Source organism: Sparus aurata, chromosome 5 (assembly GCF_900880675.1).
Source record: "Sparus aurata chromosome 5, fSpaAur1.1, whole genome shotgun sequence".
Taxonomy (NCBI): domain Eukaryota; kingdom Metazoa; phylum Chordata; class Actinopteri; order Spariformes; family Sparidae; genus Sparus; species Sparus aurata.
Genome location: NC_044191.1, coordinates 2520871 through 2548118, shown reverse-complemented (window position 1 = coordinate 2548118; position 27248 = coordinate 2520871). Strand labels below are relative to the sequence as shown.

The 27248-nt window shown below is 40.5% G+C and overlaps 1 protein-coding gene across 5 annotated transcripts in view; it reads left to right on the top strand.

Annotated features, from left to right (window-relative positions):
• The window catches only part of nsmfb (NMDA receptor synaptonuclear signaling and neuronal migration factor b), a 72151-nt gene that overhangs the window by 22191 nt on the left and 22712 nt on the right, over positions 1-27248 (top strand). The window contains exons 2-10 of one of the 5 annotated variants that reach the window (XM_030418102.1): positions 4972-5033; positions 6311-7075; positions 7350-7422; positions 9471-9476; positions 12562-12630; positions 21892-21944; positions 23314-23403; positions 25089-25216; positions 25334-25417. In XM_030418102.1, coding sequence (XP_030273962.1) covers positions 4972-5033; positions 6311-7075; positions 7350-7422; positions 9471-9476; positions 12562-12630; positions 21892-21944; positions 23314-23403; positions 25089-25216; positions 25334-25417 — 1330 coding nt within the window. The remainder of the gene's footprint in view (positions 1-4971; positions 5034-6310; positions 7076-7349; positions 7423-9470; positions 9477-12561; positions 12631-21891; positions 21945-23313; positions 23404-25088; positions 25217-25333; positions 25418-27248) is intronic. The other 4 variants (XM_030418105.1, XM_030418103.1, XM_030418106.1 and 1 more) reach the window with 4 other exon arrangements.

The following is a 27248-nucleotide window of genomic DNA, read 5'->3' as shown; positions in this document are numbered from 1 at the left end:
GACAGATACGCTTACAGCAGCAGGTTGTCCAGGGACTGCATGGGAACATTGCTGGCTGGCCACACTGGCTGCTTGTGTAGTGTGTGATGACTGTGCTGCAGTGTGGCTCACGTCAGCCATGTTTACAAGGAGTTTCACTTTGATGATTATCAATATAATGATGTGATTTTCCTTGATCACCGTTGAAAGAGTGAGAAAGTGGGAGGAGGAGCAAAAAGTAAATCAAAGAAAAAATAGTAATTCCTTTAAAAACTGTTGAAGTGCAGCCACTACTTCCATAGAACAGTTTAAAAGTTGTGCAACAGCAATATCAATAAATCTAGGAATAAATAATTCCCTTTAACCTAATCATGGAACTCCTTTTGCTTGTAGCACCGCACATTGAAGGGCAAATGTTGACAGCGATACTGTGTCCACCCAGTGTGCAGACTCAGCAAAGACATGGGGCACACGTCGGAGGTTAAAATGTCAGTAGTAAAGCTGATTGCCTGCACGTCCTTCAGTCTACATGAAACGTGTTTCATTACTGTCTCATAACGTTTGGGGAGAGCAGTTTTGTCATGCTCTTTCGCGCGATGCATCTTCAATAACTTTATAAGCCCCGCTGGAAAAACATACCAGCATAGACCAGCACGATTTCCATGCTGGTCCATGCTGGTTTGGTGCTGGTTTAGCTGGTGGACCAGAATGAAGAAGCTGGTCCACCAGCAAGATACCATTAATTATGATGGCCTACCAGCATAGTCTTGCTGGTGATGTTGCTGAGGAAGCATCCCATGCTGGTGACCAGCATCCAGCATCCCATGCACCAGCATGGGAAGTTCCCTGCCCATGCTAGCAGGGAACACCTGTGCCTGAGTCCTGTTCAATCAGCATCTTGATTTGCCACACCTGTCAGCTTGATGGCTTATTTTATTGGATTTTAACAAATGTGTGCTCAACATCTGAAAGAAGAAATTATTTTGTGTACATACAAAAGAAAAGCTTTATAAAATTGTTAACTTAAACTTGGGAGAGAAATGGAAGCATCAAACAAAGTGTTGCATTTATAGTGCAGTTTGTTTCGGGTGCCCTCAAATGAGCCCAAAATTTTGCAGGTTTGAAGCTTGTATTCAATAAACTTGGTGTTCTGTGAAAACCTCACTGACTCTGTGCCCTGTATTGGAATTTACAGCCAAATTCACTCCTCCTTATACTCTGCAATATGAAATAAGTTGTTGACACATCCCATGCTGGTCAACATACCAGCAGCAGCATGGGATGCTGGTCACCAGCATACCAGCACCAGCATGGGATGCTGGTCACCAGCATACCAGCACCAAAACACATACACATATGCTGGTCTATGCTGGTCACCAGCTATGCTGGTCTATGCTGTTTTTTCCAGCAGGGAGTTTGCTGGTGTTGAAATTGGCAACATTTGTGCCAACCCTCAGAATTACAGCCTTGCTTACTGAACATGTTGCTGTTTTACTGGTGGGGTTATCCAGAGTCAAATATTGCCAAATAGCTGACATGATGCTGGCTCCGTCTGACTCCTCTATATGTCATTTAGAAATGAAACCCTGCTACGTCCAAGTTAGCTCTGTTAGCTCTAGCTGACATAACGTACCGGAAATCAAGTTCTTCTCTGCCACACTGAAAACAGTAGTTGCAGGGGAAGCTCAGCACAACTAACTGTGTTGGCTTTTAGAGCAACGAAGAGGAATAGATTTCCAGTGTGTAACATTAAGCAGAGCTAACGGAGCTAACTGCTAAGTAGCAGTATGCTGTTTCTAAATCACGTGGTATCAGATCAGTAAATAGACTCCAAACTTGCCAATATCGATACCTGCATTTTCTGCAGTATTGGCAACATTTCTGATACTGGTATCGGAATCAAAACAACTCTGTATTTTGAGAACCAAACCATGCGCATGTCACAATGAAGATAGATAAGATCCTGAATCTGTAGATGAGGCGACGCAGCATCTTCTACAAGTTAACAAGCTCAGCCACTGTCAGAAAAGAAACCACTTTGATTTTGTTGTAAGCCTGCTCACTGTCCTGAGATGTCTGACTGAAGTGTCTTGAATCCCTCAGTTGGACACTCACTCACTAACTGATCTCCCAGTGCTGCAATGTGTGTTACTCAACCAAACTCACTTGTTACGGTCTGTTGCTTCGCTCTCCACTCTGTCTGATGTCAAAGAATTTCTAACATACACCACCTCATAAGTATCAATATTCAATCATTAAATGCCTACAACTACTTGATTTTTTAAAGATAAACTACCCATTTGTAAATCAATTCAGAAGTACAGGAGGCATGTAATCTGTTTCTGTGTGTGTGTAAGAGAGTGAGAGAGAGAGAGAGATATGGTCTCTTGAGCTCATAGTGTGAGTGAGTATGGACTGGGAGTGCGTGGCACTCGCTGATTTAGTGCAGCAGGAGTAAGTGAGTGACTGGATGTCCTGATACCCGGCTGCCAACAGTTGTAGGAGTGCTTTGATGCGAGCCTCCTGGAAAAGTGTGAGGCTTGGAAACCATGTTGACACAGCTATCAAACATTGTAATAACAGCTTCTCTGTCCCACAGGAGCCCAAAAAGGGTCTCCGGTACACAATAATGGAAGAAGGAACAGCTGTTAAACAGTGGATTCATATTTGTGAGCATCACAGCCCCCACAAAATGATTCAGAATTTGATCCATAGTCTGACAACCTTTGTAAAGTCTCCAGGAGACTTTTATTTAGTTCTGCTCATGTTAATGGAGGGCTGAACCAAAAATTAGCTGGCTCAGCTATGGGAGGTCTCTGGTGCGCTTGTTCTATGGCAGGAGCTCTAGGTGATTGACTCGGGTGACTTGAAAACAAGACTCCCTTCGGTGAGTGTCTCGAGTCAGAAAAAAGAGTAGAGTTTACAACCTCTACTATCCAGTGGGTGGAGAGAGTGGTCATTTTTAAAGTTCATGTCAAAAAGGTGCAGAACGATTCTGTCTTTTAAAAAAATATTTGTCGTTTGCTACAACGGCTCAAACTGTTCTGAGCTAGATTGAGCTAACATGAAACAAAGTTGAATAACTGTAACTGATATGCAGGTGCTTCCCAGGAAATAAGAGCCCAGTTGCCAGATGGTGGTGCTGTAATCAAGACCCAAAAATGCAATATTGGAAGGGCCACACTCCTCACATCAAAATGTCCAGCTCAACAAAAAAGCCTGTTGGACCGTAAAACTTGGCATAATATTTTTCCACCATTTTGAGGTTGTTGTTGTTTTTTAAATACGGTGTGAGGGAAATTCTCTAATGTCCCTTTATCATTTTGATATGTCATTCTTGCATAAACTTACATGGTTGTAGATAGGAACTCAGTGAAGAAGTTCATCCTGAAGAGTGTTATTGGAACCTCTTGTGTGTAACCTCTCATGTGTATACGTGTTCCGACAGTGGTTGATGTATGACACGTAAACTATGCAATGTACGTGTATGTTAAACATATGTTTAACCTTATTTGGATTTGGAGATAGTGGGAGTGTTATTTTAAGTGAGTCCAGATTTAACCTTGTGAATGCTACAGTTGCGTGTATGGGTTTGTATAACTACAAAGGCTGAAGAGAGACTGCCTTTCTTCGTCTGACTGAAATAAAGCACTTCTAGAAAATGAGTATTGTGTCGAGTATTGGTCTTTGAACAACTCTCATCTGCACTAGACAAGCGACTGGTTTTCAGTTGCCAGGATAACAGTAATATAAGTAGAACTTTTTGGATTTGTATCTAAACCAAATTAGGTATAGTGCATTGTAGGACTTAGATATGTTGGTGCCCAGACATTGTATGTTATGTTTCCTTCTCCTGGCAGTTGTGGCTCAGTAGAGCCAGCGTCTTGTTATCAGAGGATCGCTTCAATTCCCCTGGTCTGCATGTCAAAGTGTCCTTGGGCAAGATACTGAACACCGAACTAAATGGGTGAAATTATAAATGCAACCAATTGAATGGGCTTTCCCTTTCCCTTTCCATTTCTCTTTTCGGCACTGATCCACTTGCCTTAATAGCAATCAGAGTGATTTGTCTCACCTTCGCTTCGTGTCAACGCCATGTACGGTAGCCTCTGCCTCAAGTGTATGAATTTGTGTGTCAATGATTGAATGCTGACTTGTATTGCAAAAGCACTTCGAATGGTTGTTGAGACTAAAAAAGCGCTATATCACTACAGTCAATTCACCATTCCTTTTTTATTTATACTGCTCTGTATAACATCCTTGTCTGTCTGAGCTGTCCTTAAGCTAGGTACAGCAGCCCTGTCCCAGACAGTGTTCCCTCTGGGTTTTGATCACTATCCATCTTAATGCCCAACGATTCTTTGCTCCCCACAATGATCACCAGGACGGAAAGTTTATATTTCCTCTTCTCCGCTCTTCGCTTAGCTCCAACTCTGCAAGTCTGTCAGTGCCTCTGCAGCTCCTCTGAGGTATTAGGCGTCGCTCCAGGCAGTAGCGCTGGTATACACAATGCAATCAGCTGGTGGTGTTCGTAAACAATGTCCTCACTCTTCTCTGCATGGCTCTCTGTTACAAAGTGTGTAGAAAGTAACAGAAGAACCATGAGAAAAGTTGCACAAAAAAAACACGTCTCATTGCTACTCAAGTCATGACAATATAAAAACCACAAATGAAAATTAAGATAAATGACAAACTGACCAAATTCAAAACACACACCAGGAGCTGCTGCAACAGGTTTCTGCTGAGCAAGGGGCCATCATGAACTTATTTCCACACTGACAGTAAAACGCCTCTTACAGCCTTCTGTGGGGGTGTAAACTACTAGACTGGTAGTAATGACACCAATTAATATAAAAGCCAGACCGCTCAAACAAGATTTTATATAGAGAGATTCCATTGATATCTTGACTGTGTATCTCTTCTCTGTGTTTGACAACAGTATTTATACGGTAGAGCTGAGGGTTAACTGCTGCACTTGTTGTGTCTCTACAGAGCAGCCAGAGCATTCGGAGAGTATCTGTCCAATACCAATCCAGAGAACCGCAACGGAGCAGGTACACACACACACACACACACACACACAGGAAAAAATTATTATCTAGCAACTTACACCAAAATCAGCAAGGAACACTAAAACTAGGTTACAGGTTATATAGGTTATAGAATAAATGAATGTAGAAATAAATTAAATTAGAATAGACACTGATTAAGCTTACATCAGGAAGAAAAACAAAACATCTATACCATGACTATCAATGAGATGCAGACTGGATTTGCATTTATATGCGTGTTACACATTTGTTTTTGTCAGTTGTCAGTCATAAAGCTTCCATTATATGAAACATATAGCCACTGTTCGTATTTTAGCAGCAAATAATGCCTTCAGCTGGTTGTTGGTATCAATTTCATGCACTGCTGAAGGTACCTGCCTCAAAACCAGTTCATGGGATAGTAAATAGCAATTACTTAGTCATCATTAAAACATGCACACAGCGGCATTTAAAACAGCACCATGTTACAATGAAATCAGTCAATTTCAGTGGAATAACCACAATAAGACAAAACATACGTTTTTGAATGAGCTATTTGAACTTAAAGCAGGTCTTCTTGGTTACTTATTGTTCAGGTACAGACCAAGCTAAATGCCTTGCCACCTGACAGTTAGCCTGTATTCTAGCTAGAAAGGAAAGCTCTTGTGATTGACTATCTCCAGCATGTTCCCTGTGAGCTAGCATGTAGAAATGAGCTCTCAATCTAAATCAGTTCACCATTCATCCCTGTGAATTGTCACTGTGTTACAAAGCACCAATTAACTTCACCTACCTCAAAGTATAGTTTAATCAAAAAATAGTGTTGAAAGGAAAGAAGGGCTTAAAAAACACATGAATCTATCGCTACAAAAATGATGTCCCATCTTTTGTTTATCCACAGCACAAACTTCATCACAAAAACTTTCCCATTCCGATGAGCTTACACTTTACAAACTGCTTACTGTATAAGTATGGTCATTGATTCTTCCCTGACCATCCTGGATGCCAAAGCCCCTCATGCACTGTACCAGCTCATCAGTTTCCAAATCTTTCATCATTTCTCCCAGTGTTTTTTTCTATGACTCAGCCAGCTCTCTGCTTTCCATTCTTGTCCACCCAAAAGGTTTGTTTGCTCACAAGTATTTACAACTCCACTCCCAAAGCTACATCCCAGAATGTAGCAAACAGTCTCTATGATCATTCATATTAACTGTATATTTTAGCTGAGCTAAAATTAATAAATTATGGACAACATGATTTATCAGCAGACTCTCCTCTTTTTCTGCCCTATTTTTCTCCAGATCATCTGTTGTCTGACACCTTCCCCGGCCAGGATTGTGATTCCCCAGTCGTCAGCCAATTGCATTTCAACAATCTGCCACCACAGAGCCGCTGTTTGCCCATAGCTAATCCAAATCTGTCTAGCCAGACCAATTCCAGTGCTCATCCAGAGTGTCAGCCTCAAATCAACACCCTCCAGGCTCAAGCACCTTTGGGCACCTCCAAACGTCGACTGTCTGTTGAGCGCAGCCTTTCCACAGACGAACCACCAGGTGCCAGAGTTACAGAGGGGAGCGTAGTTGTGAAGCCGGCCAAGGTGTACACAATTACCAGGGAAGCAGGGATGACCCTTGGGGACAATGGCAGCGAAGAGAGCCTTGAGCTGGAGGTGCTGAAAGGCTCCAGGGAGAAGCCTCTGTCCCAGGCCTCTGCCAACCACAACCCATCCTGCACCAGTCAGCCTTCCACCACAGCACCTCGGAATAGCCATCACCGCAGTAGCCATCACCGCAGCAACCATCACCATGCCCACCAGCACCACAGAGGCCAGCCGTCATCATCACAGCCACTGCAGAGCTCAGGGAGTGCCAGTAACATCCAGGACTGGGGCATGAGAAGAGGGGGGTCACGAGATGATAACACCCCAGACTGTGTGGCCTGCATTCGGGCTCCGTGTCAAAGCCAGCGCTCTCTGGACCTGGACACATCACCATGGGATGGAGGGAAGCAACGCAAGAAACTGGAGAGGATGTACAGCGAGGACAGAGCATCAACAGATGACAGGGGTAAAGTGTATATATTCGACATGTCAATGGCTTTATGGTTCATGTGTTCACCTATGCTACAATTTCTGAAATAACATTTTGAAAAATATTGATAATACGTAAGTTACCCTAAACTGCGTGTGAATAAAGCAAAGTATATTTTACCCGATTCACCCTCAAAGGTTCACTTTATCTTCATCAGGTATTCACTAGCAGCCTGCACTAACTGTCAGGCCCCTGTTTAAATATTCTGCTAGCTGACAACACGCCTTCCTTTTGTTTTCTGTGTTTGCAGAGGACAATCCTAATAGCTGGTTCCCCAAAGAGAATATGTTCAGCTTTCAGACAGCCACCACCACCATGCAGGCGTGAGTATGGCATGGAAATCCATGTTCACTCCCACTCTGTACATCACTGTGTCTTACTGCACCACCACTGGGTTGGCAGGAAATGGATCAGACTTTTTGTTCCAAGATTTATAACACAAATGTAGTGTTAATCCGCAAAATCTTAATGAGTCTTTATACATTTGTACTTGTTGGTTTCAGTTCAACTTGTAATAATTTAGTATTCACCAGTCATTTAGTATTCACCAGTCATTTAGTATTCACCAGTCCTAGTCCACTTCTTGCACCCAAGCAGGTGAATTATATATGTATGTATGTATGTATGTATGTATGTATGTATGTATATGTATGTGTGTATGTATGTATGTGTGTGTGTGTGTATATGTATGTGTATATGTATGTATATGTATATGTATATGTATGTATATGTATATGTATATATAGGGGAGTCTGGGGTAAGATGAGCTATTTTCCATATTTAGGATCACTACATCAAGGCAATCATAGTTTTGTTGCTAACTAATATATCTGCATATGTTTCAGGATGTTGTGCATCCCTTCAAACAAACAGAATGAGTGTAAACATAACTGTTTCGATAATATAGCATGTCCAAAAAAAGTGGTCTTGTGGCACAACTTACCCTGTGTATGGGGTAAGTTGAGCATAGGAGCGGGGTAAGTTGAGCTGTATCCCTATCCCCTTTGTTAAACTCCTCTGTCCATCTTCCCCTTGTTCCATCTTTACCCATCCCATCCAGCTGGGTGGCTCAACTTACCCCTGGCCAAATGGCTCAACTTACCCCAGAGCTACCATTTTGACTTTATTAGTCCCCAGAGCTTAAATGGTGCACTTTTATGCTAGGTTTATGACCTCATGTTGTAGCTCATAGATACCACAATTGATGTATAAAACAAATTTAAAAATATTTCTTTGGAAATAAATGTCGAACCACTTTACCCATGTGATTCTTACCTTCACAGACTCCATGAAATGATTCCTTCCTCCTAAATATTTGGTCACATGATCAATGTTTTTTTACTGTTTCCCAGCAACAAGGGGTGGCTCAACTTACCCCAGTCTCCCCTAGTGTGTGTGCGTGTGTGTATATATATATATATATACATATATTCTTTGGTGCAAATGAAAGTGACAACAAGTGCAATGGAAAGACAAAAGCAAGACAATTCCCCAAAAAGGGAGTGGTTTTACATGTTGGCTCAGACAGTTGCTCTCTCCTTATCCTTTCTGACTGATTCTTCTCTAGTCTTGTGTTCTACTAGTGTTCTTGTCTCCACTGGGTGCTAAAACGCTCGTCTGTTTTTGTTTTTTTGTTTAAAAAAAACCTGTTTCCAAGAATACTTGATAAAAAAAAAGATGGGCCTTGAAGAGAATGTTGGTCAGTTCACACACACACATACACACACAGACACAGATACACACACACACACACACACACACACACACACACACACACACACACACACACAGTGTGTCACTCTTAGAGACCAGTTAATTATCACCTATCACCCAGATCTTATAATTATGACCCTCAAACAGACAAAGCTCACCCACCATAATCTTTCCCCTCGTCTCTCCCACGCTCTCTCTTCTGTCTTTTCTCTCCATATAACAGTGTTTCTTTCTTGGTTTCTTTCTCTCTTTTTCCATGTTCCTTTTTTTCCCATGTCCAATTAAAGGGGCCTGACACTGGTGTGTTAAACCTCTAATATGATGGCTTTGTTACAGTAAGTTGTAAGTGGGCAGGTAGATTTGTGCATTTTCATCTGTCCTGTACCGACCCTCACTTCTTCAAAAGGTAATGTCTTGATCAGACTGACAAAGACTCTCTTCTTGCTTACTGATATTTGAAGTTTATAGTCAGGACTTTTCCAGTCAAGGTGAGTTGTTTTGTTCACTGTATCCACAGTGAAAGTGAGAGCTGCGACACTGCAGTCTCTGATGTGTAAATGTGTGGAGCACTTGGCTGGCCCTGTTTCTAACTTCTCTTTCATTTTGTGCTCTTCTCTTCCTGTCCTCTCCCTGTGGCGGTTTTCCAAACTGTGACTAGAATATCGTGAGTAACTCTGTCAGCCGCCCCCACTGTTCTCCTTTAATTTCATTTATTCGTTTAAAGGATAAAACACATTTATCAACATTACTGTAAATGTGCCAGTGTTAGCCATCTGGCTAATTCATAAATGCATTCCCTTCTTCACATTCTGTCAGTTAGCATGTCCTCAACTCATTTCCTTTAATTTGGCATTCTGCTATTCAGTCTGCTGTGTCCTTTACCCCTTCAGAAGTATTGGTGTACCTCAAATGAATACTAAAAGTTGCTTTGTTTTCTCTTTGTATTACATAGCATAACAGTGCAATGATGATGACTTAGTACACACACACACTTAATGTCTGTCTAAAACCATTAGTTTACGTAACCATCATGAACAGCATGTTGGCCAAAGCAAAACAATGCCCCTGAGCAAAGCTATTTTCTTTGTGGTTACATACAAAGATAGAAATATATCACGCTGATGAATAACGCATATAATATGCTGATGAATAACACTTAACAAGCTGTCAGAGGTGAAAGTCTTTTTAGGCGACTGTAAGTGTTTCGCTAGCCGATTGCTGAATTTACTAAGCTGTACCTAATTATATCATTCTCTGAGTCTAGAGCAGATGTGTGTACTACTAACTCTCAAGCAAAGCTGGTTTCTTTAGAAAACGATGTCCCTCTCTGTATCATTTAAAATCCTGTAAAGGTAGAATATTGTATAAAATATTGTCATTTTAATAAAGAAATCAGGCAATAGTTGGCCTCTCTCTATCATCCTAAGGAGCAAATGAATTTACCTTGTGGAGCGGTTGGAAGTGTGCAGCCTGTCGCCTGCAGTTCATCATAACAGCTCACTGTGGCTGCTCCTTGTTGATTCATTTCTCTGTGGAGTAATTGAAACTGATCTGTTTTGAAAATGGCCACTGTGTTGTTTCCACAGGTAGAAAAAGTACTAAAATATTGTACTTAAGTAAAAGTACCAATACTTTGATGAAATATTACTCAAGTACAAGTGAAATTACCTGTCTCAAAATCTACTCAAGTAAAAATAAAAAGTAGTTCGTTTAAAATCTAATTGAAGTAAAAGTTACTTAGTTACATTTAAAAAACAATAAAACCAGGGCATGTGGTGTAAATAGGACAAGAGGTCATAAATCCAAAACTATTGTGTTTTTAATCAAAGAAAAATCGATACACCTGTAAGTGCAATGACAACATAAAACATGTCAAGTTGTCAACACAGGACATTCAAGACACTTGGAAAGGTATAATGTGCAACTTTAAGTTCAGACCATCCCATAAAACATTTTTTCAAACAATACATCAGTTGAAAGTGCCCAAGATTGTTAGTTCTGAGTGCCATCCTTCATTTCTTCAAACACATCAACAACATTAATACAAATCAAGGCCAAATCAAGTCATCAAATCAAATCAAGTGAAGTGAAGTCATCATAAATTACCAAAATAAAACTAAAATCTATTTGTCAGGGACACATTCTGATAGCAGGCTGTGCGCTTAATATCTAATGATAAAACATGTTTAAATAAACTCCTAACTTGTTATGAGCTCAATGGCAGCTGCTATCAACTTAAAAACTTAAAATGGCCCTTTCCCACTGTATGTCTGCATAAAAGATATTTGCATAAGAGCATTAGTCTACAAACATCTTGTTAGGTTTGAGCAGCAGTTGATTTTCAAAGTTAGTTGCGGTCATCCTTGCTCGCTTTGACGTGTAACAGTAATCCAGCACAACTAAAAAGCCGCTCACAAGCAGCTGAGGCAGGCAGGCCACATCTTGCACTGCATGATGTTAGGATTTTTTTACTCAGTAACAGATGCTATTTTTAAAAACTACTCAATATAGTAACTTGAGTAAATGTATCTCTTTACTCTCTACCTCTGGTTGTTTCATAAATGCGTATATGATGTGCAATAGTATGAGCTTACCGACACACATAATAAAACTTTACTCAACATTTCAAGATTTAAGTGCTTCTAACAAGTAGCTGTGAAAGTATTCTGTGATAGACTAAATGAATAAGGAATAAAGCCCTCCACTTTAGGAGTTTCTGTTGATAGCAGATGGTGGAAGGAGTGACAGGCCGAGGAGGAGTCACTTCCAGCATGTTCATCTTTTCAGGGAGAGGGAACAGAAATTAATGGAGAGGAAGAAACGATGCAATAGCAGTGCCGAAGCAGAGCTGTGAGCTTCTGGATTATAAGCAATGATAGTGACTGAAGCCCACTGTTTATCACCCCTGGATTCTTCAGCTGTCTGTCTGTTTGTCAGTCAAATCCTGACTGCAGGACATGACCTCATTTCTGACATACGTTTTCACAGAAGATTCTCATTCGTCTGACATTCTGTCAAAGCCATTATGTCCTCTCTGTGAAAGGCACACCCAGTCTGACCAACACACCAACAGGATGATAAATAATAGACATCAAGCCAGAAAACACATCAACAATGATGGTTTAAAATCATTTTCAATAAAAATTATAATAAAGACTCTTAAGTGTTGTAGTTCTGGGATGGCTAATACTGGTAACTCACATTAGACGACCGGATTTCCTGGCTTCTCCTCAGTGTTTTTTCTTGTAGATCCCAATCTTGTATTGCGGTCGTGTATGTGTGTGTGTGTGTGTGTGTGTTTCAGTGTTTCTGTGTGTGCTACTTGAAAATATCCACAATGTTTCTCTCCCCCTGGTGAATAAAACTTCCCTGTGCTGTTAACTCTTATTCTCTTATAACTTTAATCTAACTAAACCCCTCACTAACCCTTCATGACTAAAAATCCCTTTATCTGTCGCCCCACCCCACCCTGACTGGAACCTTATTCATGCCCGAACCCAAATAGACCCAAAGGGCTTAAATCTGGTCAATTTCTCTCTCCTCCACTCACATGTCAGCCCCGTTCAAAAACTATTGCTCAAAACCAAAAGTATTAGGACAATAAGGGAAACAATTTAAATCTTTAAAGGTTATTTAGCCCCTGGGTCAGTTTGGGTTCAGACAATAACCCTTTGTTGATAGGTCAGGAGAGCTGAAACATTAGATTTAATTCCCCCTTAAAACCACTCAATGCTTTGACGTCCTGGCAGGGCTTTCCGCGGCAATGCTGAGAGAAAGAGGCGAAAAAGAGAGCAGGAGGCAGCCATCATGATGGAGAGGTACCGTGACCTGGCTGTTCCGTCCTGTATTGTGCTAACCTCCCTGTTCAATCCCTTTATATTGCAAATAAATACCCTTCTTGCCTAGTCTCATCAACAGCCTGAGATTGGAAACCTTTTTTTTTTTTTTATTGATCTCTTGTTGTTTAACCTCCACCATCTCTATGACTACTGTACATTTTAAACAATGGCTTGGGCATGTATTTACCTTAAATACAAAGAGAGCCTACTTTCATTGAAAGTCAACACTTCCAGCACAGATGTTTCACAATAAAAGACTTCCAGCAGTTCACAATCCATCCTGTTGAAACTTGCAGTAGTTTTTATTTTAATATTTAGTATTTATTGACAGTAATTTGGCATCTCAACATCTGACACTGCTGCACTCACTGAATTAGTGCAGTGAAAATGTGCATCCTGGTGAATTTACCTTGTACAGGTAATTCCACCACTCAATGTTTTTACCTGCACTTTATAAGCAACCTGACTTTTCCATTATTTAAACAACAGCTTTATATTGAGCATTTATGTGGAATTTTGTGCATGCACCGGTAGCATCCTGGGACTGGAAAGCCTTCTGCTCTGTCACAACATTCCCACTTTTAATTTGTATCGTCTCCTGACAGCCAGCCATCACATACAGAAACAAATATCCATTTGTGCAGCCGAAAAAGAATATTAAAGACTTTTGTAAATTCAGATGTAAAGACTAGACTGTGTTGTACCTTCTAGTGGAGGTCTGTATGTAGTCAGTTAGTGGAGGCAGCTGTAGTTCAGGAGGTAGAGAGGGTCGTCTAGTAATCAGAAGGTTGTTGGTTCGAATCCTGGCTCCCCCCAGCTGCATGACGAAGTGTCCTTGAGCAAGACACTGAACCCCAAATTGCTTGTGATGAGCAGTTGGTGTCTTGCATGGCAGCCTTCGCCATCAGTGTATGAATGTGTGGCTGAATGTGGCAAGTATTGTAAAGCACTTTGAGCGGTCAGTAGTATCAAAGTGAATTTTCAATTAGTAATTCGTGCAACCATGTGATAATTTGTGTTTATTCATTCCAAACAGCCAGACCAGCTTACCATATATGTGTCAGGTCTGTTTTTGCTGAGAACCGGGGGCATGTTGCAGTACCAATAGGTGAGACTCTCTAGATGACGTGCCACTGCAGTCTTACTTGACACGCACGTGAGCTGCGCTACTCACACCGGCAGTGTGGCCAGTCTAGCCTGTTAATATGGATGCTGAAATGAAAAGCAAGATGTTCCACCATGCCCACGCGCTGCTCTTACCAGGGCAAGGATTGAGCCAGGTCAAGAATTGAGGTTGTGTGAGTGATTATATGTGTTTTTGTCCAGTTCAGCCTCTGACTAAACTCAGTCACCAGGCTGGTTCTTTCAGTAATTTCTCTCTAGCCTCTTTTTCCTCACTCCTCTCTGTTGTTTAAAAGTACATTACTACTCCAGTCAGATTTCAACATGAATGAAGAGAGACAAGTCAAAGTACATCAACTTTACTAATGCATTGTTAATTCTGATCAATTTATGAATAATAAACACATATTGTTGTTTAATAAATGAGACCAGCTAACTAACACACACTGCAAAATGACACAACTTAAACCAACTCTGTTGTGAAGAACTCTCTACTCAGTCTAGTTCTGTGCCTGCTCTGAGTCACAGACAGTGATGCTTTCCTCAGAGGTAATGATACAGCAGACACTGCTATCTACTGCCTGAAGACACAATGTTAATAACATGTCCCCTTTAGTTACTTATTCTCATACAGTCAGGGGAGTGAAAGATGCTTTCAAATAAATCATTAAATTCATTTCTTAATTTTTGATCATTAAATCAACAATTGATTCTGATTTGAATTGGACACCAAAGGATCTTATCAAATTCAGAATCATGAGATATCAAAAGATTACCAACCCTATTTAAGTTGTGTGGGGGCCTGTCTCGAGGTAATGTTCCTGTCTCTGCTTAACTTCATATGTGATTCATTCTGGATGCATCGTGACTTGAAATGAAAGGGCGCCACATAAGCTGACCCAAACCCAGGGGTGTAACAAGTGGGTCCCGCGTGTTATGGGTCGACCCGTCACCATCACCAATGACCATCTATAGAGCATCTATGAAGTGAGGTGTCTGCACGGAGCTTAAAGGATACTAAAAGACGCCAGCCACAGTCTGTTCACTCTGCTGCCATCTGACTAAGGATACAGTATCTGCTGACATACTACCAGACTACAGAGCAGCTTCATTCCACCAGCTGTGAGACTCCCCAATTAATCACTAACAATCCCTTCTTTAAAGGAGTTTGCAGGGGTTTTTTTTGTTTTTATGTGGCATAAACCTTATAACCCCAAAGATGAGACATGCCATCACGTTGTTCAGTCTGTGTGTTTATCGCAAGAATTATCTTACTTTGTGTGTGTTTGTCTGTGTACATGGCTCTGTCACTTTCAAAATGCAGTGTACAGAGAGGTACATCTTAGTTACTTTCACAGATTTAATCATGCATGTTTAAAAAAGCAAGGCATTCTGCAAAGTGCTCAGAAAGGTCAAAGCCTGATTGAGAGGGTTGGGAGAGATAGCTGCAGACACACACACCAATACGAATTTGACTCAGTAGTCTTGTTGTGTGGGAGAATGAAAATAAAACACTGGCTGATTGATGGATCCCCGTCTCCTCTGAGTCATCCCTCTATTTTAGGCACTGCCTTCACCTCTTCTGCAAACAACACTGACATGTGAACATTTTCTTGGAATGCCTTGAAACTGCACCCTCGATACAAAATAACTTGACATTTTACAAAATGAATGTGGGAGCGGGTGTGCTTTGCATTTTACATAGACATATTAGTGTAAACACAGTCAAACAGCAGTGATGTTCATTATGATATGAGGTTAATATTGACCTTCTATTGACTGTTGTTGTTTAGTGTAAAGTGATGGCACAATTAAGATAGCATTAACTGACCACAGAGGTGGGTGTGATAAAAATAATGAGCTGTGGGGTTGTGGACCAGCCATATAGGTTGGCACCAACTATATCATAGTGTCACTTAGTTTTGCTTCTCATCACTTTTCAGATCAGCACATAACTCCATAAGCCTGTGAACTTAACTACCCATGTTTAAAGTGGGTTGAAATGTGGGTTGAAAAGTTGCTGTCCAAAGCACTTTGGATTTGCTGGGTTTGCCAACCTCCTAAACTAACTTCTTGTTTCAATCAACAGAGTTCTTGTTCTTGGTGATTTAAACCAGTATCCAAGTCTGTTGCCCCTCCTTGCCTACTGCTGATTTTATTACATTTTTCAGATTATTTGAGTCAAACCTGGAATGCACTGCTGAACTTTCTAAATCATCCACCTGTCTTTTTGACTGCATTCCCACTCAGTTTTTAAAACCTGTGTTTCAGATGGTTGGTTCAGTTATTTGAGCCAGTGTTAATTGCTCTCTCTCGACTGGTATTTTCCCCTCTAATTCTAAACATGCTGCTGTTGGCGCTGTTTTAAAGAATCCCTATCTAGTTCACTATGTTCGGAGGAATAGTAGGCCCATTTAAAAGCTGCCATTTTCATGAAAAACAGCTGTCTCCAATCACTCATTCATTTTCTGAATTATAATCAAATCTTTGAAAAATTGATGTATTTTGGTCCTCTCTTGTTCACCATATTATTGCCATCCCTGGGGCAAAGTGTACACAGATATGCGATTCATTTCCATTGCTATGTGGATGATACCCACCTGTACGTCCTGAAGCCTGGCACCATAGAAGCACTCTGCATTACACCTTGTCACCCCCGTACTGGCAGCACTTGGAAACTTTCCTCCAGTATGGGTGCCCAGTGTAGTCAGGTTACAATTGATGCCCACGTACCTTGGTGTTATCTTTGACTCAGAATTGATGTTCAGGTGACTAAAGTAATTTGGTAATTCATGCTTTTTTATCTTCCATGCTCAAGTGTTCCAATACACTTTATTTTGGAAATAGCAGGTGTGATATCCACTGTTATACAAAATGATACAAAATCCTGCTGCCAGGCTTTTGAATGCATTTAGTAAAGTGACAGCATTACACCATTTTTTGCGGACATACCTGTCACACATTACCTGTGAAATTTTTGATTGATTTTAAGGTTTTGCTGCTTGCTTTTAAAATCTTAAATAATCTGGCTCATGCCTCTATCTGTGAATTGCTTACTCACTATGAGATATTTCTGCAGGGCCCTAATAATAGTTCCAAAAACATATTAGCATCTCTTTGTGTGAACCTCTCTGCCTGGTTAAGTCCTTGTGTGTTACACAGGCTTCCATTAGAGTTTTCTAGACTCCAAGCCCACGCTGAGATAACCCCTGATGACATCACTGAGTTATCTCTCTGTGACTTTAGCAGGTCCTTACAGAGCAACACGTTTATTCACAGGCTGATAAGTAATTAGAAGGGTTGTGATGTACTCCAAATCAACAATTTGACTTGACTTTTGATTTTAAGGGGAAAGTTAGATTTCTGATTCTCAATTCAGTGTTTTTTCTGGATTTGTATACATCAACAGATCTTCTACATTTTCAAATTATGATCAGGAACAGCCTGCCTGTGGCCTGGAGGCTTAGGCAAGTTCAAGTAACATTCACTAAAAATAAAGATTCAATAATCCAATGAAAAATACATCCCAAATAAACAACAACAGATAGACATTTAGTTTGTTAAAAAGTTGTGTTTCTCAAATCTGTCCAGAGAAAAACCCTTGCCTGCCAGCACACCCAGTTTGTCCCCAGTCTCCCTATTTTTAACCCTTTCTCTTGCTGTGCTCTCGATTGGTCATTTCTCCTGTTAATCTCCTGGTTTCACAGGGATAAAAATCAATGGGGTGTTTCTCAGTTTCTATGTGGTGTCCAGCGGCGCCACCAGGGATTTTTGGCCCCATGAAAAGAAATCTAATTGGGCCCTTGTATAGACTGGCGAAAAAATGTGATGCTGTTTTATATAAAACTATGCATTTTAATTATATTTTTGACTATCATTCCCATATTTGTGAAAAGAACAACATGACAGTTACTTGGTCACTGCTCACTGTCTCCCTTGTAGTCCTGCATGCAGGTCTAATTTATCTCCACAACTGTAGACTCACAGGTTGTCGCATTGGATTTGGGGTGAATTTTCTCCTCTGTTCCTACTGCAAAGCAGAGGGGTGAGAGTCCCAAACTACTGACCAAACATTCTACTTTAGTGATAGCTATAGTGATGAATTATATTTTATATACACATACATATGCTCTTTTTTTTTTATTTCAGAACTGTTTTTAATACATAAAAATCATTCTGAAATAGGCATTTTTTATTTTATAGGGGGCTGACAGACAGCTGCTGCTGCTGATGTTGATGATGCACTAGATGTATCTGTTCGAACGACATGTATATTTTAATTATACTCTGCCTCATTGACCATTATGTGAGAAAATAATTTGTGTTTGAATTTCTGTCATTAATAAATATTTCCTTTTCTTTTTTTTAACGGTAAAAAGAGCCAGAGAGAGAGAGAAATCTCCACAGACTCCCTGCAGTGATGCTAACTGGCGTGTCATTGAACACAGTCAGTGCGTTTACATGACACTCAAGAAAACTGAATTACTGTGTTAGTCTGACTATGAACGGATTTCTAAGATACATGTATACACCTTAGTCTGACAATAATCCGATTTTCTCACCGGCATGTAAACTCGGACAATTGCAGTTGTCTGATTGAGTAGCATAGTCGAACTATGGCTGTAATCTGACTAAACTATGCATGTAAACGCACTGAGTGTTGCTCACCTTCTTCACTGGGACAGTTATGGGGAGACTGGGCTGCTGCTGACTCTGCTAAATGGAGCAGGGACAATGATTTAATATAAATATCTTGCTAAACGTTTCCCTGCACTGATTAAATGTTGATGAAATGTAGGCTAACACTAGTCTGTAGCTAGCTAGCTTATTTCACTATGGACGTTAAGCCAACAGGTTAATACCACTCACAGACTGAAGGCTTCCCGCCTTTCTTGGTAAAAAACTGGGTTACAGATTGAATCCCTGTCGTTTGTCTTTCCTCTCTCTCTTTCCACTCTGTCCTTTTATGAAAACCAGATTTTGATCTAGGCAACATTGTGATCATTGTAGTTCTGGCGCATCTACTGACTGCAAGTAAACACCGTCACTGATAAGTGCACTAAGGCAGGACCAAACCATTTCATGCAGATACAGGGTGGTGATTGGCCAATATGGATGTTTACTTTTTTGGTCAATGGGGATATTTAACTTTTACTGCAAAAAACAAGTCAAAACAAAGAGATCATTCATTTTCTTATTATATTTGAAATATATACTAAATGATGATGGTTAATCATTTTATATGAGTTTTTTTAATTACCCTAACTTTTCCCCCCTATACAGCGCCCCTGGTGGTATGTGTCATTGCCATGCCTCTATAGACAGGTCAGGAGTACACATAGATAGCACAGCAACGCCTCATTTTGGCACATGAAGTTTAATTTAAAAACACAGAGCTAAGAATCCAATTCTCAGCAATCTGGGGCGTATGTAGCTCAAGAGGTAGGGTGGTTCGTCTAGTAATCGGAAGGTTGCTGGGTCGGATCCTCGGCTCCCCCCACTGGATGTTAAAGTGTCCTTGAGCAAGATATCTTAAAATAACTTTATGTGCATTTGTCGGATTCTTTTTCCTGTACTGTATCTTGAGCTGTTTCAAGAAGTGTCCCCATTGAGGGATAAATAAAGACTATCTAATCTAATCTAATCTAATCTAATCCAATCTAATCTAATCTAATCTAAGGTACTGAAGCACTATTTGCTTCTGATGAGCAGTTGGCACCTTGCATGGCAGCCTCTGCCATCAGTGTATGAATGTGTGAATGTGACAAGTGTCTTAGAGCTCTTTAAAGCTAGGGTCTACAATCCTGGAGAGCTAGCAAGAGAGCTAGCAAGATTTGAAAGTGGCACCTCCTCTAAATTCCACCCCCCCTCCCCATCCCGTCAGTGCTCCGTCCAAAGCCACGCCCCCTCAAACTTGAACGCGCATCTGTTAGTGGGACTCAGCAGGGAGAAGGAGATGCCGGAGCAAGACGCAGCAATACAGCTGAATTTAGCACGGAGCAGACAGGAAGTCAAGCGCCAAAATAACAAACAACATCTGGTTACTTTTCAAAATAAACACTCCGTGTTGACATTAGCACACATCGTGAGGCCAGCTGTCTACCGTACTGCGCCATTGCGGACTCAAACCGCAACCGGTGGGGATTGCCGGACGGCGAAGCAAAACCGGATCGGAGCCGCAACGCAGCGGACCGTATCCAGCGGAAACTGGGCCGACTCATTAGCCATTCTCATGGCTAAAAACAACACACAAAGAAGCTAACGTTAGCATTGGGCTAACACGAGCTACAAACGTAGCCAAGTTGGCAAACCTCACATATTTCATGAAAATAACAAATCCCCCTGAAACAAAACAAATAATTACCTGTCCAACAGAAAGAGAGCAACCTCTGCATCACTGTTCAAGCCCTTCACATGCCCCAGTTGTCTCCACCGCTCAAACGCCGCACCAATGTTGACTCGGTCTGACTTCTTTCTTTATCCAGAGCCTTTTTCGTCGCAGCCTTTCCTGCCTCGGGCTTTCTTTTCCTTACCTTTTTAGCGGGGTGAGCTGTTACAAGTAACGCTGGCTGCATTTTCTCTGCCATTGTAACCAAATGAACGTCTTCTCCTGCAACTCCTATTTCTGTAGAGGAGTGTGCTGAATATTTCCGGCATTAGTGAAACGTAACGTGTGTGCGAGCGGAGGAGGGAGGGACCGAGGGGAGATATGAAGGCATCTGACCAATCCGTGCATCTGACCAATCCGTGCTATCCAGGCCGGACGGCACGGATTGGTCAGATTTTTCTCAGTCCTACAGCTGCCACAGAGGTCCAATTATTTTCGTTCCTTTTTCTGAATACATGATGTATTGACTACTCTCAGGACAGCAGGATCATATCACCCAGTATAACAAAATGTGTTTCTGAACAACATTACAGACCCTAGCTTTAAGTGGTCATTTGACTGGAAAAGCACTATAGAAATGAAAGACCATTTATCTTCGTACCTGTAATATTTAACAACAGTATTCTGGAGTCATTTCTAGAATCCTAGAATCTAACAATCTAATCATATTTGTTACATTGTGGTAAAAAATGGGTGAGGACCCAAATGCAAAACACTAATGAGGCAGGCAGGAATAAGGACAAATACAGTATTTATTTCACTGAAATCCAAAAATGATAATAATCACAAAAACCGAGAAGAGTGAAATGCCAAAAACACAAAAGTAGCAACTGAGCTAAAACGAACCAAGAGGAGCAAAGTACAGCGCAGGAAAGTGTGATCATGTAATCATGTGTCTGTGGAATAACAGAGGCATACCACAGGGATCTGTGTTCCAGTCCAGGGATTGGTTGGTATATGCCTCTGAGCAGCAATTGACGTACCTTCGGCCAATTTTCGGTCTCAGCGTCACTCGTCACTGCCTGCTCTCCATTCCCAATACCAGACTCCGTACCTTTGGAGACCGAGCCTGCAGAGTCGCAGCCCCAACCCTCTCGAATGCTCTCCCTGCTGACATCCCAAATGCATAATCTCTGAACACGTTTAAAAAAAATCTCCTCAAACACCACCTGTTCACTACAGCCGACAGCCTCTATTAACTCTGCTTCCCTGGCAGACTGTCATCTTGTGACTTGTCTGTTTGTTTGTTTGTTTTATTTATCTTTTTTTATCCTACTTTGTAAAGAATCATGGGGTCTCTTGAAGGGTGCACTATAAATCCAATCCATTATTATTATTATTATTATTATTATATTAAGGGCTGAGATGACTTGTGAATAACTTTTTTCTTTAACAGGAACTAGTCTTAATTTTAAAGAAAAATTCTTTAAAATACATCATAATTCTGACAATTTTATTAGAATTCCAAAGAATAGCAACTCTTATAGTATAGGGAGCTGTAGGGATATGGCCCCAGGACTTTTAGGCATTCGTTATTATTATCTATGCTTATATATAAAGGAGCTACCTACTGGAGATTGAAGCTCATCTTAGTGCCAATGTTCACTATATTATTCAGTCCTGGCAAGGATTTGTACATTGTCTACATTCTTTTTGTTCTCTAAAGTTCTTACTATTATCTGTTCCTCATTCTTGATGTGTTTGTCTCCTTCTCTTTCTTAAAATGGTAGAAATTTCCGCAAACACCTCAGGATGGTGGGCAGCCGCAGGATTAAGGTCCAGAGTAAGTCTTTTAGTGTCTGCTATGAATGTATTTAGCATTTTTGCATGCATGCATGTGTGCTGCAGTAATGCATTAATGCTCCACAGTGTGTACCATCATAATATCAGTACTGAGGTTCCTGAGAATTTATTTGTGTTTATTGAGTATGAGTCTTATTATATTTTTAATTCTTTCATCTGAAGTGTGCATGCATCGATGTACATTTGCTCCTGCTGCTTTCCCCCCTAAGGGACCAATAGAATAATTTTGATTCTGTTTTGTTTATATATATATATACATATATATAGATATATATATATATATATATATATATATATATATATATATATATATATATATATATATATATATATATATGTATATATGTATATATATATATATATATGTATATATGTATATATGTATATATATGTATATATATATATATATATATATATATATATATATATATATATATGTATATATATATGATATTGAATATTCTATTGATGTGTTGTATTTTAAACATTTTTAATACATTTTAATAACATTTTATTATATTAATTGTATTATATCTTCAACAACCACTGAAAAAAAACTGTTTGGACATTTAAAGATGTCTTCACTCTGCATTAAGCCTAAATAGTTACAGTCTGTAGAAAAAGAAGATTCTCTTCCATCGATATATTTTATAGATGCGATAATAACTTTAATTTCTACATATTAGCAACTTTTATGGTGCAATAACAGATCCAAATATAATTTCCAGATTGTCAAGTAAAAGTGCCAAACATCCACATGTTCCAGATTTATAACTGTGAGACTTCGCTGCTTTTCTTTTTTCTTATTTGATAGCAGATCAAATAACTCTGGGTATTGGACAAGTAATATGAAGACGTTACCTTGGGCTTTGAGAAGTTGCAATGGGTTTATTACAATATTAAGATTAGTCAAGAGAATATCATAAGCTGTAGTTCTCATTAGAAGTGTGCTTTGTTGCACCTTTAACCACACCCAACAATAATTTCAAGGTGTACTAACACACCCTGAAGGACACTTCTACATCACTGCAAAGATATGAGAAGTCAAATCGCTGGAGCCAGCAAAAATCTAAAAGTTATCTATGTTTAACTTGAATTCATAATTCGTTCTGAATCAATAATTTGGACAACATGGTGGTGTAATGATAAAAGAAGGATAACATGAATAAGTCCTTTGTTCATAGAAAGCATTAGACCAACAACTTTCTTGTAGGGACACTTGAATGACTTTGGTGTTTATACTCTTTACAAACACAAGACAAAACCCTTGATTTCCTGAATTGATGATCCCTCAGAGGGTGTAAGTGTGTGTGTGTGTGAGTGACTCTCTTCCCCCCTAACTCCACCAGCCTTCGCCGACCGCAGAGCCAAGAGTTTCAGCCGCTCATGGAGTGACCCAACCCCCATCAAGCCTGACTCACTGCATGACTCCAGAGACAGTGAGTCACGCACACGAACACAAACACAGACACTTCCTTTCCAAATACATGCAAGCTTTTACACAGGCACATAAACCCAGCAGCTCACGAGTCCAGAGACTGATCAACTCTGCTTGCACACTAAAAACAGCATACTGATACTCATGGTCAAAAATGCACATAGAAACTAGGGCTGGGTGACATGACCTAACATTTATGTGACGTCATTATTTGAAAGTATTGCAGAAATAAAAGGGATATGTGCTTATTGTCTTACAGTCGGAACGGAAATGAGGTATAGGTAGCTTATATTACATCTTAATAGCTACACATGTTTTGAGGAGAGTAGCCTGATAACATAGGTTTATTAGTGTGTAATGTGATTCATCCAAAGACAAAAGGTAGGATTAGGCATCACAACAGCATTTATTTGTAGAAAACCCAAAGTGTATTTGTGGAAGATTAACAGTCAGTTTACAACAAGGCTCATCTATCAGGTACATTTAGATAAAGCAGCGACAGACATTGGTCTGAGAACCACAGAGCAGAAGGAGCCTTCATGTAAGGTTAACAACAAAGCTAGCTGAGCTTGTGTTGCAGTATTAAAGGGATATTCTGGTGTAAGTTTAATCCATGGTCTAACACACCGTGAAACTGTGTTACACTCCCTCTCGAGAGATCAAGTTTGCAGACCGCTAGCTAACGGAGTTTTAGCATCCTCAGAAACGGCCTCACGACAACAATACACTGCAGTAAATGGGTCCAAATATAAAACCGCCATCAAAAAGCCACAAATAATGCTCAGAACAGCACTAAACTTCAGCAACATTAGAATCAGGGTCCCAGCACATATTTCGAGCCATCAAACATTTAATATAGTTGCCGTATTTGTCAGAACAGATAAACAAATCTCACCACCCGAGAAGCCTTCCTTGTTGTGGGGAAGCCCTGTGAGTCGATTACCGAGTGCAGCAGAGTCCTGCAGTAATGATCATCATTGTGCTGCGGAACTTTACAGATTTGACAGGAAATAGGATGAGAGAAAAGGGTAGTGACACGCAGCAAAGGGCCCCAGGCCGGGACTCAAACCGAGGACAAAGCCTCTGTATATGGGACAATGCTCTACCAACTGAGCTAAATGGTGCCCCAACACTAAAACATTAATGGCGGTATTGCACCATGTTGTGGTTGAACGTAACAACGGTGCTGGTGATGAAACTGGGATAGCACCCACCACGATAGAAACACATGCACACTATTTTACCGAGAGATATATAAACACAGACACACAGGCTAATTGATTGACAGGTGTGCTCTGACACACACATCTTATTGTAGTTTTACTCTGTTTATAGTGTGTGCTGCCTGTATTGCCAATCTGTGCTTCTGCCCAGCTGTTGCCATTCATCTGCACACACACATCCTCATCTTTCAACCTGTTGTCCATCTGCCTGTTGCTTTGTGTTGTAGCTATCTGTGTCTGGCTGGGTGCATGAAGAGAGAGTTATTGTGCTGTTTTCTTTGTCTGCTTGTCTGATTTTAACTCATCTGTTTCTCCCCTCTGTGCTGGAAAGATAGTATAACAGGTGCACTGCTTTTAAATAGAGCACCCTCCTTTAATCTTGTTTATGTGTTGTCCTTTCATCTTGTCCTTTGTTTGTGTGTGTGTGTGTGTGTGTGTGTGTGTGTGTGTGTGTGTGAGCCAGGTGGTGAGATTCAGACCTCCTCAGGCACACTAGATGAAGGCCTAAATGAGGATGCCGAGTGGGAGGAGGAGAGAGATATGGAGAGAGTGGCCTGTAAAGGAGAGGACTTCATCCCACCTAAAATTATGGTGAGGATCCTAGCAATCAACGTCAAATTTGTGACTTTGAAATTAAACTGCATATTTCCATACTGATGCTGCCATAGGTAATGACGTTTGACGTTTCCTATCTTACCCTTTTTACAGCTGATATCCTCCAAGGTCCCAAAGGCCGAATATGTTCCAAACATCATTCGTAGGGACGACCCCTCCATCATCCCCATTCTTTATGTGAGTAGCAGCCATCAAGGGCTTCACCATTGTATTTAGGTTTAAGCAGTATAAATGTATTAAATCATCATTGGTTGTGAAGAAATAAAGAGAAACACTTTCAACCATCTAAAAGTAAAGATAAACTTTGTTTTTTTTTTAACATCCTTAAAATGAGGTTCCAGCCTGGCGTCATTGTGGCACCAGATGAAATAGTTGTTGCCTACACAGTGACCATCTGAGGGCAGCTCAAACTGACTGCCAGGCTGAGCTCTGTATTGTCACTTGATTGGACTTAAGAAGTCTGAGCAGTACATGTCAACTGCAGCTTTGTATAGCTGAGGCTTTTCCTAATTAGACTGGTTTTAGAGATTTAGATTCCTTGGGTTTTCTGGGTACTATAGGTGCTTCATAAAAACTACTCTAGCACAGTGAAACCCCTCACTGATCTGACTTCAGGTTACCCACCTCCACGCAAGAGTACCAAGCGAAAGGTAAAGACTCAGCAGGTCACCGTCGTAACCGACAGTAACCCTGTGAAACATATTCTCTCTACAGCAAAACTGGATGCCTTGAGCTACAGATGGCTGGCAGCTCTCTCTATGTTCACCTTCAAGCGCCAGTATTGAGCAGGCAAATGTAGTTGATGTAACATCACAGGAAGAACAAGACCGTATACGCCAGCTTACAGAGCCCCTCTAGGTTCACATGGCAGAAAAAAAACTGGATGTGGAAATCCATGTGCATCGATTTTGCCTTCTTCTCATTGATCAGCACAGCTGATCTATTTAACTGGAGGAGGAGGAGTGCTTAGGTACGTCTTTGTTTGCGTAAAATCACAGTAAAAACCACAGAAAGTCACAGTATTCAATATCCCAAAGAATTATTTATCTAATATATCAAAAGGTATTTTTTTTCTATAGGCTTAATAACTACTAAAATCCTACATACTACCTGCTGAACACAAGAGATCTCATTTGTATGTATAATGTAGCCTGAATCGGCACTCTATAGTAGTATTCAAATAACGTGATACTTACTGTTGCTATGGCAATAATTGGCAACTACTCAAAGCACATTTTAGCTAGCTTAGCCCCATTGTCTGAAGAACAATAACGCATAAAATTAAAACTGTGTCAACACGGGTTCGATTGTCAAAATTTTAAAAAATAACAGCTTGAATCCCTGAGGATATACATAAGGACTAGTGACGGTTGTATCCACCAGTACGCAGTCACCTATACTTCCCTCAAACAATGTAATGAAGATCAGAGGGGATTTAGAAGTGGGTATAAGCTACTACAACATTTTGTTCTACCTGCACCTCTGGTTAAAGTTGCACTCTGCCACAACTAATTCACAGGGATCTTGACGCTGTCTTCGAGCAGGGCATAAACATACAGTATTTGCAAAGTAACTAAGATGAACATGAAAAGCTGCAGGTGTGTGAACTACCCCAGCTCTGGTGACAGGTGTTTGGTTTTAGAATAGTGTGTAGTGTGTGTCCAGATACTAGGTGCCACGTTGCTCTCACTGCAAGTACAACTGTAACAGTAATATCCCTCATGTAAATAGTAACCACGTTGACTTGGGAGAAATTAATGCTTTCCAGAAGAAGAAGCTTTTAATTTCCTCAACTGGGAATATCAAGGGACTCCCCTGAAATGTTCCTTTGTTGACAATATAAATGCCATGTTTGTGAAATGTTGTAGATGATTCTCTAATGTCTGCTTCTACAATGGCAGTATGGAGCTGTGCAGAAAGCTTGCAGACTTGACACCTAAAAAATAAGGAGGTTTTGAAACCAAAGCAGGTCTGTGAGCCCTCCCCCTGTTACTCTGTTTCCTGCATT